Below are 18,173 nucleotides of genomic sequence, written 5' to 3' on the forward strand. Positions count from 1 at the left end.
TTATAAATAAAATAAATTAGGGAGTAATTTCAGGGATGGAGGGAAGATATGGAAAGTTAAAAATATAAAAATTATGATGTTAAAAAAGGGTATCAGCACTTAAAATGAAATCAAAGAAGAACTATTCAAGAATGTATGGAATTACATTCAAGGTTTTCCAAGACTTCATATAGTGTCAAATGAAGGACCTTAAAATATCACATAATAAATGAGAAATTACGAAAACAAAGTGAGATTTTACTTTGCAAAATAAAACAAATAAATAAAAAACCGTTTTTTGTTGTCTTTAGCATATTAAGAATAGCATATTTTAAAAACCTGATGTGGAGACAAATTTAAAAAGCTGAGATTCGAATTCAGGACATTTTTATCTTTTAAAAAGGCATTGCTTTGTTTGGAAACCATACAAAAATCATAATTTTGTCGATCGGTGTTATTGAAGGTATTATCCTTTTGACGATTTATCTTAAAAGGCATTTCATCAATTTTTAAAACGAGTTTTAATCTTCACTTTTTATTTTGAATCAGTACATATGCTCACAAATATTGTACCAATCTATTTCTACAATGGCAACACTTTTAAAAGTCTTATAAACATTTTATAAAACTTTTTTGCCGTGCCTCCTGTATACAAAAATTCTGTTTTATAAACAAAAAGCTTTCCACTTAAATTCAAAAAAAAGTAAACAACAATACAGAAAAATAAAAAAAAACAACCCTTATATACACGCAAGTGAGTGGTGTAGCGATAGCGCACACACTCAACCGTTATATTGTGATAAAAACCATAGAACAATGCCGACAGTTCGACATTTGAAAAGTATTGTTCACCCTAGAGGTATCTATAGTCGTCCGCAGAGAGAATCTTCAGATCAGTGGCAACTAACCTATCTTTGGCTGGCTAGTGAAGAAACAGGTCCCATAGAAAAGTATCTACTCTGCACTTGCAACATAATCAGTACAAATACAGTTGTTGATTAGATTCGTGTTGCAGTTAACGTTTATCATCGTTAAGATTCATTTCTTTTGGAAATAAAATAATTATTTTATTTTGTTAAAAGTGTCTGACATTTTGTTTTTAAATTGTTGATTTTTTAAAAAATATATTTAAATCATGCCATATGCACAAGAAAACAACGAAAACACTGCCACCGAGCAGATGTGCAAATCCGACACAATAAAGCTACGAAATAAACACATTGGGTAAGTACAATAAGTATTCATACAAAGTATAATAACTTAAGGTTTTGAGAATCCTTGCAAGCATCCTTATTACACGTGTTTTTTATATGTGTAGGTTTTCTATATGGTAATACACTCTAATGGTTACCTTGAACTTTTATTTTCCATTCAAGGTTAAACTTTCTTTGTTGCAAGGTTAAAATGCTGTTTTTGTTTGTTTTGAAATTGTTTTGAAAAATGCATCTGAAAAAGATTATTTATTCATATGAATTATGAACTTAGGTGTAAATTTGTTAGATAAGGATTTGATGAGGTGGTCTTGGGGAAGTTATGAAAAATTAGCAACGTAGATTTCTATATTTACTTAGAATTGTGTTTAATTAATAAAGTGTTACAGAATCACGTACGTTTTACGTTGTTTAAACATTTTTTTTTGTTTTAAAAAACAACAATTAATAAAATAATAATAGTTTTTTGAAATGCTTTGTAGTCAGAAAAGAAAATCGTTCATAATAAATTACAGTCGAGTTTTCGTAATTTGTATGAAAAAGGCGCAATATTTTCAAGTATCCTTCAGCAAGTTCGAATCTCGTTTGCAAGACTTGGAAGAGAAAAAGGGAATCAGTTATTCTTATTTTTGTATTGTTTTTTGAAAAGTTAATATTTCTTGTGAAAACTGTTGCAATGAGATAAATTTAAAATCTTTTGTTTTTTTAATCTTTCTTTATTTATAAATGATATGATTTATCAACTAAAAATTCTAATAAACAATATATTTTATTTTAACATTTCAGTAAAGCGTGCCAGCTATTTTATAGAACAGATCCACTTAAGATAGTACGTGGTCAAGGTCAATATATGTTTGACGAACAAGGCACTCGTTATTTGGATTGTATTAATAATGTAGCCCACGGTAAGTTCTTATCAATCATATTTATCAATATTTATATATTTAAATTTAACATTCGATTGTGCATTGAATTGAAATATTTGAAAAAAAAAATAATAATTTGGAAAACAAATATCAGTTCAATGGAAAAAATTGAATGACAAAAATTTGATAATTATACTTCTGCAATGATAACGTGAGAAGGATGAAACGAAAATTAAAATTTGGTTTTGATGAATTAACCGTGAAACTATTAAAAAATCATTTAGACTGATCACGTTTTAAAAATCTTTAATACTTAGTATATACATATTTCAAAAAATTAGTGTAATATAAAATAAAAAGCATGTTTGAGTATATCACCCTGCAAATGAAATAAATCAGCTGTCAAAAAATGTCTCCAAATGAAGGATTATTTGTGGAGACTTAAAAGTATATCAAAAAAGTGTATATTCGTCGAAAAATAAACTTTTATGCCCATGTTCTGCATTTCACTTATTGTGAATACACTTTGCGAAAGTGAATTTGGGTGTTCCACAATTCGTTATCGTGAATTTGATTTTCGAACATGCAAATGGATGTTCTGTATTTCGGTTTTTTGCATTTTCTCATTTTCTGAACGCATTCAAATCAAATTTTGTATTTCTGTGAATTGAAGTTTCATAGCTTCATTTTGCTAGGAATTGGAGTGGTGCATCAAGTTTTTGAATTGAAGAAATCAATGAAGGTAATATAAAAGGTTCAATTTCCGTTAGAACATATAAAAAATCGTCTTTGCTTGATCTAAAATTACTTTATTTATTAGAACAATTCTACATAATTCTAGCATATTTACATTGTGTCATGCAAATAAAATATATTTGATTTGTCTCGCAAAATTCGTCTTCTTATTTTTTTCTATTAAATTCTGCTTCCTTTGTTCCACTTAAATTTTTTAATAATATTGCATTCATCTTCAAAACAGCAAACATTTTACTTCAGAAACGAAATAAAAATCAATGATCCTTCAGTTCTGACAGTTCAAAGCAATTTCGAAGTTTTCGAAATCGATCGAATTGAAGAACTTGCAATTTCATTTCAATTAACTTTCGATCGAAATTTGGAACATGGGCGTTAGATTAAAAACAGAAATTTATTATTTTATATTTGACAAGAAATGAAAATTTTATACCGTGAATTATGTTTTTATATTCAAATTTTTACCAATCGTATGAACACGCAGTTTTTTGACAAGACAATTGTCAGCCATTTTACAAACAATCAATTTGACATTTAAAATTGCAACTTTGAGAAAAATTCAATCAATCAAAATCAATCAATCATGGATTGACAATTCAGTAGATAACGTACGTCAACAATATTGTAAGGTAATTGACAGATCTCTAAGTTGTTAATCTAACAAAGAATACTTTCAATTTGTTTTCCGATCATTTTGATTTTTCAAGAACTGCTCCACTTTAATGTGACTGACATTTCATGTCAACTTAATGGAACAAAAACCATCATCATTTATTTTGTAAATAAAATCACTTTGTAGTTTGTATGGTATAAGTTTATTCTTAAATTCAATTTAAACAAAATTACTAGAAATATAAAAACCTTGTGAAGTCATTTAAATATATTTTTAACTTCTAGTTTTTTTTTTCCCGCAAGAAAACAATCTAAATGACAAGTAAATAATATTCATGATTGACGTGAAAATGATATGATTCAAATTTTGTCTACTTATAAAATCTCTGAGAGTTCTTAGTTCTCAGTGGAACTCAGTTGTGGTGGTACTGGCCTATTTATTTATGTTGTTCATATTGACAGTTCATCGTTTTGACTCGCGCTTTAGGCAAAATCTCACATAGAACTATTCTGTTTTGAGCTAGCCAAATACGAAAAATAAGAACGTGAAAAAGAAAGAAAACGATTTAACGTCAAAATGAGTTTATGTGAAATCAATTGCATGTAAATGATGTCATTGTGAAGATATTTAAAAGGCTGTACTGTTCTGAAAACGTTTTGAAAATAATAGAAAATAGACCGTATTAATTTAAATTTATTATTATAATAATGGGGCCACAGTCCAGTTATAATTATCAATGAAATCAATCGGGAAAAATTTTTGAATCACTCAAAGAATTTTTTTAAAGAAAAATATGTTAATTCGAAAAGTAATTTTTCAATTTTCGGACTGAAACTCTTTTTCCACTAATTCGTGTTTCAATTTGACACAGATCCAATGACAGATTTCTGTCAGCGAAAAATTTTCTGTGGATTTTAATTAGGAAAAGTTTTTCAATGACATATAAGTTTTCAATGATCGCTATAAACGACATGTGCAAAAAAATTACAATGGTTGGTTTTAATAATGAAAACCAATTTATATCCCCATTTACATAAAAAAAAAGAGGCTACGATGCGACCCACACTGATAACTTCCCATCCTGTCTGTTGGTTTGTCTTGCTTAAAAGTTTGTCTATATGTACTCGTATCAATTTTTACCAAATTTTCGTACTATTTTTAATTTTATAAAAATTACTAAATATCAAACACAATATTTTCTTTGAAATAAAATAAGTTTGAAGCCAATATCTCAAATTTTTGAAAAGATATTTAAGTCGAAAATCATTTTTTACGAGCTTTTGTTAATTTTTTTTCGGTTTTTAATTTTTTGTAAAAAAAACTGTCAATTTGATTTTTTTCTAAATTTTACTGAATGTTGAGAACAATATTTTTTGAAAGATAAAAGTAAATTAAAGACAATGTCTCAAAGTTTTGAAAAGATATTTGAGTCGAAAATCAATTTTTACCAACTTTTATACATTTTTTTATGTTTTTATTTTTTGCAAGAAAACTGTCAATTCGATTTTTCTCAAAATTTGCCCTAATGTTGAAAACAATATTTATTATTAGTAAAAATTAGTTAGAAGCTATTAAATCAAATTTTTGAAAAGATATTTGAGTCGAAAATCATTTTTTACCAACTTTTGTTAATTTTTTTTTCGGTTTTTAATTTTTTGTAAAAAAACTGTCAATTAGACTTTTCTCAAAATTTTATCAGATGTCAAAAACATTATTCTTCGTTGCACACAATTGTTTTGGAGATGAAATCATATTTAAGTCGTAAAATTTTGGAGGTGCCAAATTTTGTTTTCAGTTTTTTTTATTTATAAAAAAAAACGTTAAATGGATCTTTTTCTTTTTAACTTCTTTGATATCACGTTACAATATATTATATACAATTTAATTCAAGTGTCTAGCTTTTTTGGTTTGTAAGATATTTAGGGTTAACCAAAATTTTCACCTTTTATTCAAACTGCTATGGTAAAAAAACCACCCACGCAATTTTCTTAAGAGTCCTTTCTGCATCTTTCTGCATTATTATCTGTACAACAAAATTTATTTGAAATCGATATCTCCTCTGGTTCTTGAGCTATGGACGATGAAAAAAACCTCGCGAACGTACAGACGTACGAACCTACGTACACACGCACGCACAGACATTTTTCTAAAAATATTTTATTTTGACACTAGGGACCTTGAAATGTCGAGAAATATCAAAATTTTCAATTTGACAAATCGGACCCATTACAATTACTTCCTATGGGAAATTTATAATAACAATTATTTATTTTTGCTATTGGTAGAGCAACTGTCATATTAAACTGACAGTTGATTCAAGTTTTTTGACACAAAGCTAGTTTTCATTGTTAAAAGTATGAAATGTTCATACTTAAGCACCAAGAACGGGTATAAAACATAAGTTTAATGTCATCAAATGACTGGTTTAACCATTTCTTCTATCAATACTTAATGTTAATGTCAAAATGTCAGTTTTATTTTAATCAAATGTCTAAATGACAGTTTTATTTGAATGAAATGTCAAAATGACAGTTTTATTCATTTGTTCTGAATTCAGAAGCAGAAGAAACGTAATTTTCAATGTTTTTAATCATTCGAAAAAAGTATTTAAAATATACATAATTATCATTTCTTAAAAATATTATAAAAGACGTCAATTTGACATATAACTATGGTAGACATGCGTCTTATTTTCTTAACTGCACCATCATTATCAAATTCTGATATCTCACTTCGTTGCAATAACACTTCTTTCTACGTGCATTGACTTTTTTAAGTCGAAAAAACACGTTTTTTTGTTGATATTGTAATATGATTAAAAACAAATTGATCTCATAATCAAAATATCTATACAATTAATAAAATAATAAACATTTAATCTAAAGTGATTTGCTTACAAAGCAAACAGATAACAATGCGCAATACGACAAGTAGTATAAAATATTTTAAAACATGACACTTAAGATGTGTTCATAGGTCGTTTTAAGTGAAAACGTGATTAGTGACAGTCTGTACGCACACAATCACTTCAAATATTTATTTTAATCAATAAAAGAAACAAAAGATTACAGAGTTGAATGAGTAAAAATCTTCCTCTCGTGAGCTTCACGTGATAAAGATTACAAAAGTACACACCACTCATTTAATTTTTATTTTTATATAAATACATAACGTCCCGAGCAGCCGTGCCCCCAGACAAGACATAACACTATTTTTTGAAGAGGGCAAACATTCTACTGTCGGGAATTGATAATATTACGCATTCGAACTAAATTGATAACGACAAGCGAGGCTTTCCACAATCATCAACAACAACAACAATAACTATAAGAACAATAAAATTTTATTGGTACAAGTTGAGTACTTAGCATTTAACTAGATCAAATTTGAACAGCTGAAACCAAAGTTAAATTGTGACTTTTTCTTACGTTTAGACGTTCGTCTGCACAATTCACATGTCAGAAATGACTTTCACGTGAACATGCTACGCTGTGGCATGTTGTTATCAGCTTAAACAATTGAACATCTTATTTTGTGCGATATTTATAGTTTTAGTGCTATTTTCTTATCACATTGAAGTTGACATCTTGTTGATGTGAAAATTGAAAACAATCATAGTCAGTAGCGGATTTGTCATTAAGAGACGAGTTTGTTAATTTATTCTTCATATGTCATTTAAAAGAAACTACAACTTTTCATTGAAAGCGTTCAATATTTATCAATAATCATTATTAGTTACTCATCCTAGTTACAAATGACTGTTACTCGTCACTTATTATGGAAAAATTGACAATTACTCGTTAGTTATTTTTTAGGCAGATATTCGTTACTTTATAACGGCTAATAAGAAAGTTGTTTCTATAGGGGTTCAAAATTAGAGTTCTTATTTTAAAAAACGTTTCTTCTGTTTGTGTTGCAGCATCATATCCTTTTCATGAAATTTTCCATGACCAACACTCACATTTGCTGCTGTGTTATTCTATGTTTTCGATAACTTCACGGACTCTATTTTTCAGGTCTTGAATCGCCTGTCGAGTCTTAAACTGTTAAATCACAAGATTTCAGTTTCTAAATGTATTCACCTCTTCGAGAAATTCATGCTGAAGAAACTGAATTTTTCTTGCAAAAGATTTTTAAGGAAATTTTAACAGTTTCAATTCGTTAGTGAAACATGTTGGTTTCATTTTTACTAACAGCGAAGTTTTTACTTGTCAAAAGTCAAAAGATGACAGCTGAGTAGGACTATGAAACCTCTTATCGAAAAACTATTTTAAGTCACTATTTATAACTGTTTCAATATTAATTAAAACTCAATACGGTAAGAAAGAGTTCGGTATTCTTAATTTGTTTTGGTTGTTACAACGAACTTTACTCGGTACTTATTTAGATTTATAAAAAGTTCGTTACACGTTGATACATTTGTAATTATTTGTCAGTTGTATTTAACTAAATTTGTGATTCTTTTTGTTCGTATTATTACATTCGTCTTTAAGGCTGTCAAAACTCAACTTACATTTCGCTATTTATTTTTCATATGCGTAAGGTGCTTTTAATTATTGCATTTGTAAATCCGCCCCTTACGATTTTTTTGTTTGTTTATTTTTCTGCATCAGTCGAGAAATTTCACTAAATAAAGAACTGTCATCTGTATCAAAGGTGAAGGTCATATCACTCTTAGACTGCAAGCATGCAATAATAGAAATTTCAATTACACGTTTTTCTTTAAATTGATATCAACTCGATCATTATTATGTTGTAATGAATCTATTTTAAATAACCAAAAACAATAAGTATAATTAACGTTATTGAGAAACATATAATTGTTTAAAAAGCATTAGAAGTATCAATACTTTTCTTTGGAATTTTCCAATGACTTAAATTGTGGCGGATTTGTGTTCTACGGAAAACAACAAATATTTTATTGGAAAGATTCTTAAAATAATGAATTTGTATGTAAACAAAAGTCAAGTTCTGAATTATTTCGTTATTTACCTGACATTAATTTGAAACGTAGTGATTACGTTGAAGACGCTGTTTTAGCAATTTGATATTTGTTTAGGAAGTATAACTAACTTTTTTTATTTAAGAGAGAAAAAAAAATGTGTTTATATTGAGTCAAATCTTATTTCCGAACTATCACTATTCCATTTCCATGTGTTAAATTTTTGGAATTTGGCCTCTGTTACATCATTGTGACGCATATCATTTTTATTAATTACTTACTTACTTAAGATGGCGCTACAGTCCTGTGTGAACTAGGGCCTCACTCAACAAACTTCTCCATCTAGCTCGGTCCCTAGCTAGATGTCTCCAGTTTCGCGCTCCAAGTTGAGTGAGGTCACCTTCCACTTGTGCGCGCCAACTGATCCGCTGTCTTCCTCTACTGAGCTGTCCTGTGGGTGCGGATTCGAAGACTTTCCTGTCCGAAGCATTGGCTTCCATGCGCTCTACGTGACCCAGCCATCTTAGTCGTTGGACTTTTACCCTTCTGGCTAAGTCTACGTTGCTGTACAGCCCGTACAGCTCGTTGTTCCATCTTCTCCTCCACTCCCCTTCGATGCATACGGGACAGTAGATCACACGAAGAACTTTTCTCTCAAACCGACCCATGGTTCTTTCATCCGCTTTTGTCATAGTCCATGCTTCTGCACCGTATAGCAGGACGGGGATGATAAGGGTCTTATATAGCAACACTTTGGTCCTTCGAGTGAGGACTTTAGAGTTATTCTGCGTTTGATCTCAGCGCTGGTGTTGTTATCTGCGTTTACAGCGGAGCCTAGGTAGACGAAGTCCATGACTACCTCAAAGTTACGTCTGTCGATGATGACGTTTTGACCAAGACGTCGGTGTTGTATGTCCTTTCTTGACGACAGCATGTACTTTGTTTTGCCCTCATTAATAGTTAAACCCATTTTTGCCGCCTCTGCCTCAATACTCACAAAAGCCCCACTGACATCACGCTGAGTTCTTCCGATTATGTCCATGTCATCAGTGTTGAGGTGTGACCTCTGCACTATTCTTTCAAGCACGATGTTAAAAAAATCACATGACAGCGCATCACCTTGTCTAAAACCTTTTTTGACATCGAAAGGTTCTGTTAACCTGTTCCAACCTTTATGGAGCAGCGTGAATTCTCCATGTTCTTCCTGTACAAACGGACGAGTTTGGCATGGATGCCAAAACAAGACATGGCTCTATACAGCTCGTCCCTATAGATGCTGTCATATGCGGCCTTGAAATCGATGAAAAGATGGTGGGTGTCGCTGCTCCAGCGGCTTTGTTAGACTTCAGCTTAGATATGACAACCTTTACTTCGTCCAATTTGGGAGGACGGAATTGTTGCCTTTCGTCTTCTATGTTGAATGGATCATCGTGCCTGACAGCGGAATTCGGTTCGTCTTCGCCGTTATACAGTCTTCAGAAGTGGTCCTTCCATATCCTCAGCATTGACTGCGGTTCCACTATGATGTTTCCACTTTCGTCTTTGCAGCCTTCGGTTCTAGGTTTATGTACCTGTGAATTTCGTTTCACCTGTTTATAAAACTTTCGAACTTCATTCCTGCTTTTAAACCTCTCAACATCTTCGACCGCACGCTTCTCATGCCCTCTTTTTTTCCTTCTGAGAAGTCGGCGCTCCTCTCGACTCTTCTACCTTGGCTACAACGAGGTAGTGATGGTCCGAGTCGATGTTAGCTTCTCGAAAAGTTCGTACATCCATGATCCTGGAAGAGTATCTAGAGTCGATCGCAATATGGTCAAACTGGTTGTCGGTAGATTGATCTGAAGAAGTCTAAGTTCCTTTGTGGATGTTGAGGTGTGGAAAACGCGTACTGGCTACCATGACGTTTCGCCCCGCAGCAAAATCTATGAGCCTGAAGTGTTGTCGTACAGGCTGTTCTTCCCGATTATTCCACCAGAGATGTCTTCCCTTCCTTCCTTGGCATTAAAATTGCCCAGGAGTATTTAAATATCGTAGCTAAGACACTGCTCATAAGTTTTGTCTAGCAGCTCGAAGAACATATCTTTAGTGTTGTCGCCTTTCTCTTCTGTAGGAGCGTGCGCGCATATCAGGCTAATTTTGCCGAATTTAGCCTTGATGCGTATGGTCATGAGATGCTCATTGATGCACCTACAGCTCAAGACTTCTTGCCTAAGTCTGGCTCCAATGACGAAGCCGCATCCAAATAAGCGCTGTTGGTTTTCGTGGTAGCAGTCACCATAGTAAATATCGCAGTTTTTTATCCTCTTTTTGCCCGCCCATCCCATCATATTTCTTGGATGGCGATGATGTCTGCTATATAGCAGTCTAGAGCCTTTGCTAATTCTTCGGCCGCACGTGGTTTGTTAAGGGACCTAACATTCCAAGTGCATATCCGAAGTTCGTTGTCCTTAACTCGTTTGCGTAGGTTGTCAACAGTAAATCCGTCCGTATCCGAGGCTTGTTGGTACTTCGCTGCTATGAAAGCTTTTACGTGGCCAGGAAGTCACCCCGACGGCACAACCCTCAACCTGGATGGCCCAGATCCTAAGTATAGAGCCGAATAAAACCGCTCCTTATAGGCCTCTGCTCCAATAAGTTGAAGAAGCCCTATAAAGTGTTCACTAAGTAGTTCAATCTTACTATAACTGTAGAAGCCACCGTTGACTCCATCTCGGAAAAACCTCCGCTGCCGTCTGGATAAGAAGAGGTGCCTTAGTGGAAACACCTCTCCCCACCTCTCTCGTTTGCTGCCCCCAACAACTTTCCACTGGGGTTGGAACCCAATCTCCAGTTGAGGTACTAGGCACCCGATGTTCACCACGGGGAGGTGAGAGTAGGAGTTGATAGACAGAGGTTGGTTTTGAAAAAAACCCGTGGACGCTTGTGACATTTCTACCATTTGAACATCTGCCATTTTTATTATTCTTAATTAATTGATAGTCTTTTCTCACTTAGGCACCGGTTATTGCTATCAGTAAAATTTGAAACAGGAGGAATCTGAAATGTTTTACTGATGAGTAAATTTATGTCATTAAATTAAATGTCACTTTGAGCCTTCGCGCCTCAGAAAATTTTTTTAGTATAACTTAAAACAAACATTTTACTGATGGATTTTACTGATAGCTGTAACCGGTCCCTTACAATCTTAATAATAGAGTTATTATAAATGTTTAAAAATTTAAGTTGAAATTATTTTAACTTTTAACGTAAAGTCTAAGGTAGCTATTACATTTTAATTGGTGTCTATACTCTCGAATGATGACATGTAATGGAAACATTAATTACATATCAAAATTTTAATAATATTGAAAAAACCTCTCTTATTAAATAGCGTAACTTTAATCTTGTTTTGAATTTCCACTTAACCACATATAAAATTATAATCAAACGCTGTTAAAATAAACAAATTATTTGTATTAAAAAAATATTAATAACATTCATTTTTCCTAAGATCTTATAACGTTATTAATTTTTTGGTTTCAAGTTGGTAGCACTGCCATTTGACACCTGTCAAGCTCAGTTGTCTTTTAAAGTTTCATAATTTATGTTGAATGTTTGCCATTTACAATATTGGATCATGTAGGAATCGAACAAAATACAAAAAGGGAGATTCGCAAGTCGGTTTCCGGAAACTTCCCCAAATTTTCTTATTTCCTTATCTCTTTTTTTCTAAATTTGAACCGAAATCTTCTAATGTTAATTTTTCTAATCATAAATAAAAGTTTTTTTTTCCGACTTCCTTATTAGATAATTATTAAAATCAAAGGTTTTTTGAGATGATAGTAAACTGTTAAATTTAAGTCTTTAGGTGATATCGATGAGTCGGCAATGGTTTGGTATAAACAATTGAATGTAAATACAACATGCTATTAAACGTCACTTTTAGGGTCTCGGTCTACTAAGATCAAATTCCATTGGTGGTTTTTGAGTAGAACTGTCAGATTTATAAGATTTATGTAGTCATTTCATTAAGCAAATAAACCCGTTGTGACTATGAGGACATGAGTAATGTCTAGTACTGTTAAATAATGGTATTTGAAGTGTTCTGATTTTTCAAAAAATGACGCTTGGCCTTGTGGATAATCAAATGACTTGAACAAAATATAGGTAATCTAGAATTTTTCATATTTTCAAAAAACAAAAAGTTTAGTTCAAAGTACAACTTAATTCAAATTATGAGAGTGAGTGGTTTTCATTATATTTATTAATATACTAACTAATCTCACTGATAAATATATTAGTACCATAAACCATAGAAACCGGCTTGCCGCCATTCATACTAAATCTAAAATAAAGCGATAAGCTTCCAAGGCAAATACTTCAAACTGATAAATTGGTAGTTAAGACTTGAGAATTCTATTAACATTTGTAGATAGAAAGATTTAACTCTTTTAGCAAATTTTCCACAATTTGTTCTTGTGTGTGCGATAAACATTTAACTGATTTTGTGGTAAAATAAATTTTAATTCTGAAACAAAAGAGAAACACAAAGAAACGAAAAACACATAAAACTTTTTGAAATAATCTCGATTCGCAGGCGCGTGAAGTACACATGCATTAGAAACGTGATGTCGGAGGACGATTTGAAATAATAATAATATTTTTGACTTAAAATTATGTGTGTTTTAAAACAGTTGATGACCTTAATAAAAATGGAGACAATAGATTGTGCATAGACTATTTAATCTTTATAGGTTATCTTTGCAAGTTTATTTATAAATAAGTGAAAATTACTGGAGACTTTTCAAAATCAAAATAATGGCAGGTTCAGACGACATAAGGGACTTGAAAGTTAGGCAAGTTTCTAGTATCTGATGGGCCAGCTGCCAAAAAATTACCTTCCAATTAAGGCAACTTAATTGGAAAGTTGACTGGAAAGTTAGTCAAGAAAAATCTCCCTAACTATCAAGTCAAGTCTACTTCTATCAAAATGACAGTTGACAATGTTTTTTCATTCAACTGAAAGCTGAACTTTATTACTCTATGATTTATTTACTTTCTGCACAACTTTATTTAATGCTTTTTGTTTTCTTGTCAATTTGGAGAAGAAATAACTAATATTACTTAACAATACAAAATACAAATCGTGGTGCAGTTGTGGCTTGCCTGAGGAGTTTTTTGAAGACAGTAATTTTGTTGGTATTTTTGTAGGTACTATAGACTTAAAGTAGAGATTTGCGAAGTAAAGTTCTGAATTTGAAATTCATGACGCTTGAAAAACTAATTAGTTGCCTCGGTTAAAATTTACGTTTAAAGAATGAACTTGACTGCAAGTGAAGTCCCTTATGTTGGCTGAACCTGCCCAATATTATTATAGTAATGTTTGACAAATATTACTATTATTGACATATGGACATTTATGGCGTTTTCCATTGGTAAATTTGTATTTTGATTAATTATTTACCTTAAATGCATTCTTACTTGTCACTTGAATTTGTTTTGATCAATCTGTCAAATTTTCAGATACATTTGTTTTCATTCGATGAATTTTAGAAAAAAAAGATGAGCTTGTTGTATTTATTATTATTTTTATACAACATAATTTGTATAAAATAACATTTTCACAATAAAATTTAATAGAATCCGTTTAATCGAAATTGCGTTTTGAAGTTATAAATAAATCAATTAATTTTGCCCAATGGAAAGTAAAGAAAAAAACAAATCAACTGTAAATGTCATTATTAACTTCCCATAGGAAGTTATTGTAATGGGTCCGATTTGTCAAATTGAAAATTTTCACATTTCCCGATGTTTCAAGGTCCCTAGAGTCGAATTAAAAGATTTTTAGAAAGATGTGTGTGCTTGTGTACGTTCGTTCGTACGATCGCGACGTTTTTTCGTCGTCCATAGCTCAAGAACCAGAAGAGATATCGATTTTAAATAAATTTTGTTATACAGATAATAAGCCAAAAAGATGCAGAAAGGGCTCTTAAGGAAATTGCGTGGGTGGTTTTTTTTTGCCATAGCACTTTGAAAAAAAGGTGAACATTTTGGTTAACAATAAATATCTTACGAACCAAAAACGCTAGAGACTTGAACTAAATTTTATATAATATATTGTTACGTGATATCAAAGAATTATATTTTTTGAAAGAAATATTGTTTTCAACATTCTGAAAAATGTTGAGAAAAATCGAATTGAGAGTTTTTTTTACAAAAAATAAAAACCTAAAAAAAAAATTAATAAAAGTTGATAAAAACTGATTTTCGACTCAAATATCTTTTCAAAACTTTGAGATAATAGATTCTAACAAATTTTTGCTTATAAGAAATATAGTTTTCAACATTTCGACAAATTTTAAGAAAAATCGAATCGACAGTTTTTTTTTTACAAAAAATAAAAACCTAAACAAAAAATGTATAAAAGTTGGTAAAAATTGATTTTCGACTCAAATATGTTTTCAAAAATTGTAGATATTTGCTTTAAACTGATTTTAACTTTCAAAAAATAATGTTGTTAACATTCAGTAAAATTTTGAAAAAAAGCGAACAGTTTTTGTACAAAAAATTAAAAACATAGACAAAATTTCACAAAACTTGGTAAAAATTTACTTTCGACTCAAATTGCTTTTCAAAAATTAAAAATATTGGCTTTAAACTTATTTTTTTTCACAGAAAATATTGTTTTCGATATTCAAAAATTTTTATATAAAAATCCAACAGTCCGTTTTTTATAAAAATCGGACAAATCGACAGACGGGACGGGAAGTTATCAGTGTGGGACGCATCCCAGTCTCTTTTTTAAAATTTCATATGATTTTAACATTATTCGATTTTTAACTTTGAACTTAATTTGTTGTTAAAACTTTCCTAATTTCTATCTCTATTTCTGTTTCTTTTAGTTGGTCATTGCCATCCAAAAGTTGTGAAGGCTGGAAGCTCTCAAATGGCGACATTATCAACCAACAACCGCTTTTTGCATGATGAATTGGTTCAGTGTGCACAAAATCTGACAAACAAGTTGCCCTCCGAATTAACCGTGTGCTTCTTTGTGAATTCTGGATCAGAGGCTAATGATTTGGCATTAAGACTGGCCAGGAACCATACCAAGCGGAAGGACATTATTACTTTGGACCAGTATGTTTAACAGTCTTCCATTCAAAGAATATTTAAATTTATACATATATTTTCTTTATTCAGTGCCTATCATGGTCATCTTCAATCGGTGATGGAGATCTCTCCCTATAAGTTCAACCAACCTGGTGGTGATAATAAGCCTGATTTTGTCCATGTAGCTGCTTGTCCAGACATTTATGGAGGAAAGTATGCGGATAAGGATCATCCTAACGAAGACATGGCTTCGGTTTATGCCAAAGACATTGATACGATCCTTGAGGGTTTGAGAGCTGAAGGTAAAGGCGTTGCTGGTTTCATTGCTGAAAGCTTACAAAGCTGCGGTGGGCAGATCATTCCTCCGGAGGGTTATTTTAAACGGGTCTTTAATGCTGTTCGGGCTGCAGGTGGAGTTTGTATTTTGGACGAAGTTCAAGTTGGCTTCGGGCGAGTGGGATCACACTATTGGGCCTTCGAAATGCAAGACGTAGTCCCAGACATAGTTACCGTCGCTAAACCAATGGGTAATGGACACCCAGTTGGAGCTGTGGTAACAACTCAGGAGATTGCTGATTCATTTGCCGCCACAGGTGTGGCCTATTTCAATACATACGGAGGTAATCCGGTATCGTGTGCCATTGCTAATGCCGTAATGGGAGTTATTGATGAAGAGAATTTACAAGAGAACGCCTTAAAAGTTGGTCAATATCTTCTCAAGCAATGCGAAGCACTCACTTACGAGTACGATTGCATTGGTGATGTTCGTGGAACCGGTCTATTTGTTGGCATTGAGTTGGTCAAGAACAAGGCTAGTCGCGAAGCAGCTACTGAATCAGCACATTGGGTTGTCAATAGAATGAAGAATGTTCATAAGATCTTGGTCAGTTCTGATGGACCCCGTGACAATGTCATCAAGTTAAAGCCTCCAATGGTGTTTAATATTGAAAATGCCGATGAATTTTTGCTTGGTTTTCGAGAATGTCTATCAGAATTGGAGAAGAATCGTAGACCGTTGGTGAATGGAAATGTTACAAGTTGTAGTATGCCCAATAATAGCTTACATGAAAAGCGAGAGCAGCTGATTAAGTCGCTTTAAATTGTTTATCTTTTTCTATGGCCTTTATAAGGTTTTTTTTTTAAACATACATATACGTATACATATATACATAGGTGGTCTTAGTTCTAGTATCTAGAATTGTTATGATAATTTTTAGAAAACATTACATAAAAAATATTTTTGAAATCTAATATATTTTTTTAGAATTACCTTAAGATTTCAAATGGAAATTGTTAAAAATATATACAAAAGTTATTAATAATAAAACAAATATAACAGTAATTAATAATAAAATGGTTTTGTATGATGCATGCGGTACAATGGATTTATTTAATTTTATTTTTGAAGATCAAACCCGCAAGAACTGTCGTGATAGCGTGTGACTTAAATTTGAACTTATCTACTGTAGGGACTTGCACATGCAGGCCCGGATTAAAGAAAATGGGGGGCTATTTAAAATTTAAGGCCCCATAAAAAGATATGAAACTCAAGCAAACCAACCCCTCATTACCCAGAGCATCCTAAATCCCAAGCGAGTCAAGCCAATTACCCAAAGCGTCCTAAGCCCCAAGCGAGCCAACCCAATAACCCGGGTGCTAGGAATCGACGCCAATGCTAATTATTCATCAGTGGCTCCTTTTAACGTTTTTGAAAAATTAAATGTTTTCATTTAATCGTTAAACCCACATAACCCAATTTGTAACTAATCCAAAAACCATGAACTCAAAACCATTTCTTTTTGATTATTCAAAACTCTAACAATTAAAAGTAACAAATTATGAAGTAATTAGGATTTATTAGATTGAATGGAGTAAGTATACTTTATTTATTTATTTATTTCGATTATTGTTTATTCTCTTGATATGGCGAGGCAAAGAACTCCACTTACGTGAAGCATTAATACAAAATTGGGGTTCAGATGTTAGGGAGGCATATCGGGGTTGAATCAACTGGTCAGACCTAACTGAAGAAGCCCTTCTTATTCTCTCAAAAAGGTAGGGTGGTTGGTGTATAAGCAGGACATCGGAAAACAATGACAAGGTACGAAACTGAAAATAGTTCTCTAGTGGCATGTGAAGTATATTATTTGTAAAATGAGATACTCTGTCGTATCTACGAAGCCTATAAATATATCTGATGTACTGTTGAAAATGACGTTAAGATTACTTTTGCATGCAAAGTTACAACTTGAAAAAATTTCGCAGCCATAGGCCAAAATTGGAAGTATTAAACTTTTTGCAAGCATTGCACTCGTTTTCATAGGTGTATAAGCCTGGGAGACCCCAAGCATGCGTAATACTCCGTATGATTTTCCAATTAAAGCGTTAATATGCTTATCCCATGTCAAATTACGAGTAAAAATGACTTCAAGATTCCGAGCAGAGTCCACATATTCACTAGTTGCATTGTTTAAAATAATTTGTGGGAAGTATGACAAATCCAGAACTCTTTTAGATATAACTAAACACTTAGATTTAGATGGATTTAATGTCAGTCCGTTAAACTGTGCCCAACCTGATAGTTTTTCAAGGTCCTCGTTTAAGTGGTAAGCACCATCTTCAATACCAAGTTTGCAGCCGAGATACATCTGTACATCGTCAGCATATATACGTACTGTGCTGTTATGAATTACGGAGGGAATGTCGTTTACATATAAAGA

At 32.2% G+C, this 18,173-nt stretch overlaps 2 protein-coding genes across 2 annotated transcripts in view; one reads left to right on the forward strand and one right to left on the reverse strand.

Annotated features, from left to right (window-relative positions):
• Nucleotides 1-18,173, reverse strand: part of LOC129944334 (40S ribosomal protein S14a) — a 252,630-nt gene that overhangs the window by 98,330 nt on the left and 136,127 nt on the right. The gene's annotated exons all lie outside the window — the stretch shown is intronic.
• LOC129944331 (alanine--glyoxylate aminotransferase 2-like) lies at nt 798-16,838 on the forward strand. Its single transcript, XM_056053688.1, has 4 exons — nt 798-1,203; nt 1,977-2,095; nt 15,246-15,480; nt 15,544-16,838. The coding sequence occupies exons 1-4, from the start codon at nt 1,115-1,117 to the stop codon at nt 16,550-16,552; spliced, it is 1,452 nt and encodes a 483-aa protein (XP_055909663.1). The 5' UTR covers nt 798-1,114; the 3' UTR covers nt 16,553-16,838.

The sequence above is a fragment of the Eupeodes corollae genome, chromosome 2 (assembly GCF_945859685.1).
Source record: "Eupeodes corollae chromosome 2, idEupCoro1.1, whole genome shotgun sequence".
NCBI lineage: Eukaryota > Metazoa > Arthropoda > Insecta > Diptera > Syrphidae > Eupeodes > Eupeodes corollae.

What these genes read in the sequence shown, in the direction of transcription:
- LOC129944331 (XM_056053688.1), top strand. Translation starts at nt 1,115, where the DNA reads ATGCCATATGCACAAGAAAACAACGAAAACACTGCCACCGAGCAGATG. An exon ending in TATTAATAATGTAGCCCACG is followed by an intron (nt 2,096 to 15,245) that starts GTAAGTTCTTAT and finishes TGTTTCTTTTAG; the next exon opens with TTGGTCATTGCCATCCAAAA. An exon ending in GACATTATTACTTTGGACCA is followed by an intron (nt 15,481 to 15,543) that starts GTATGTTTAACA and finishes TTCTTTATTCAG; the next exon opens with TGCCTATCATGGTCATCTTC.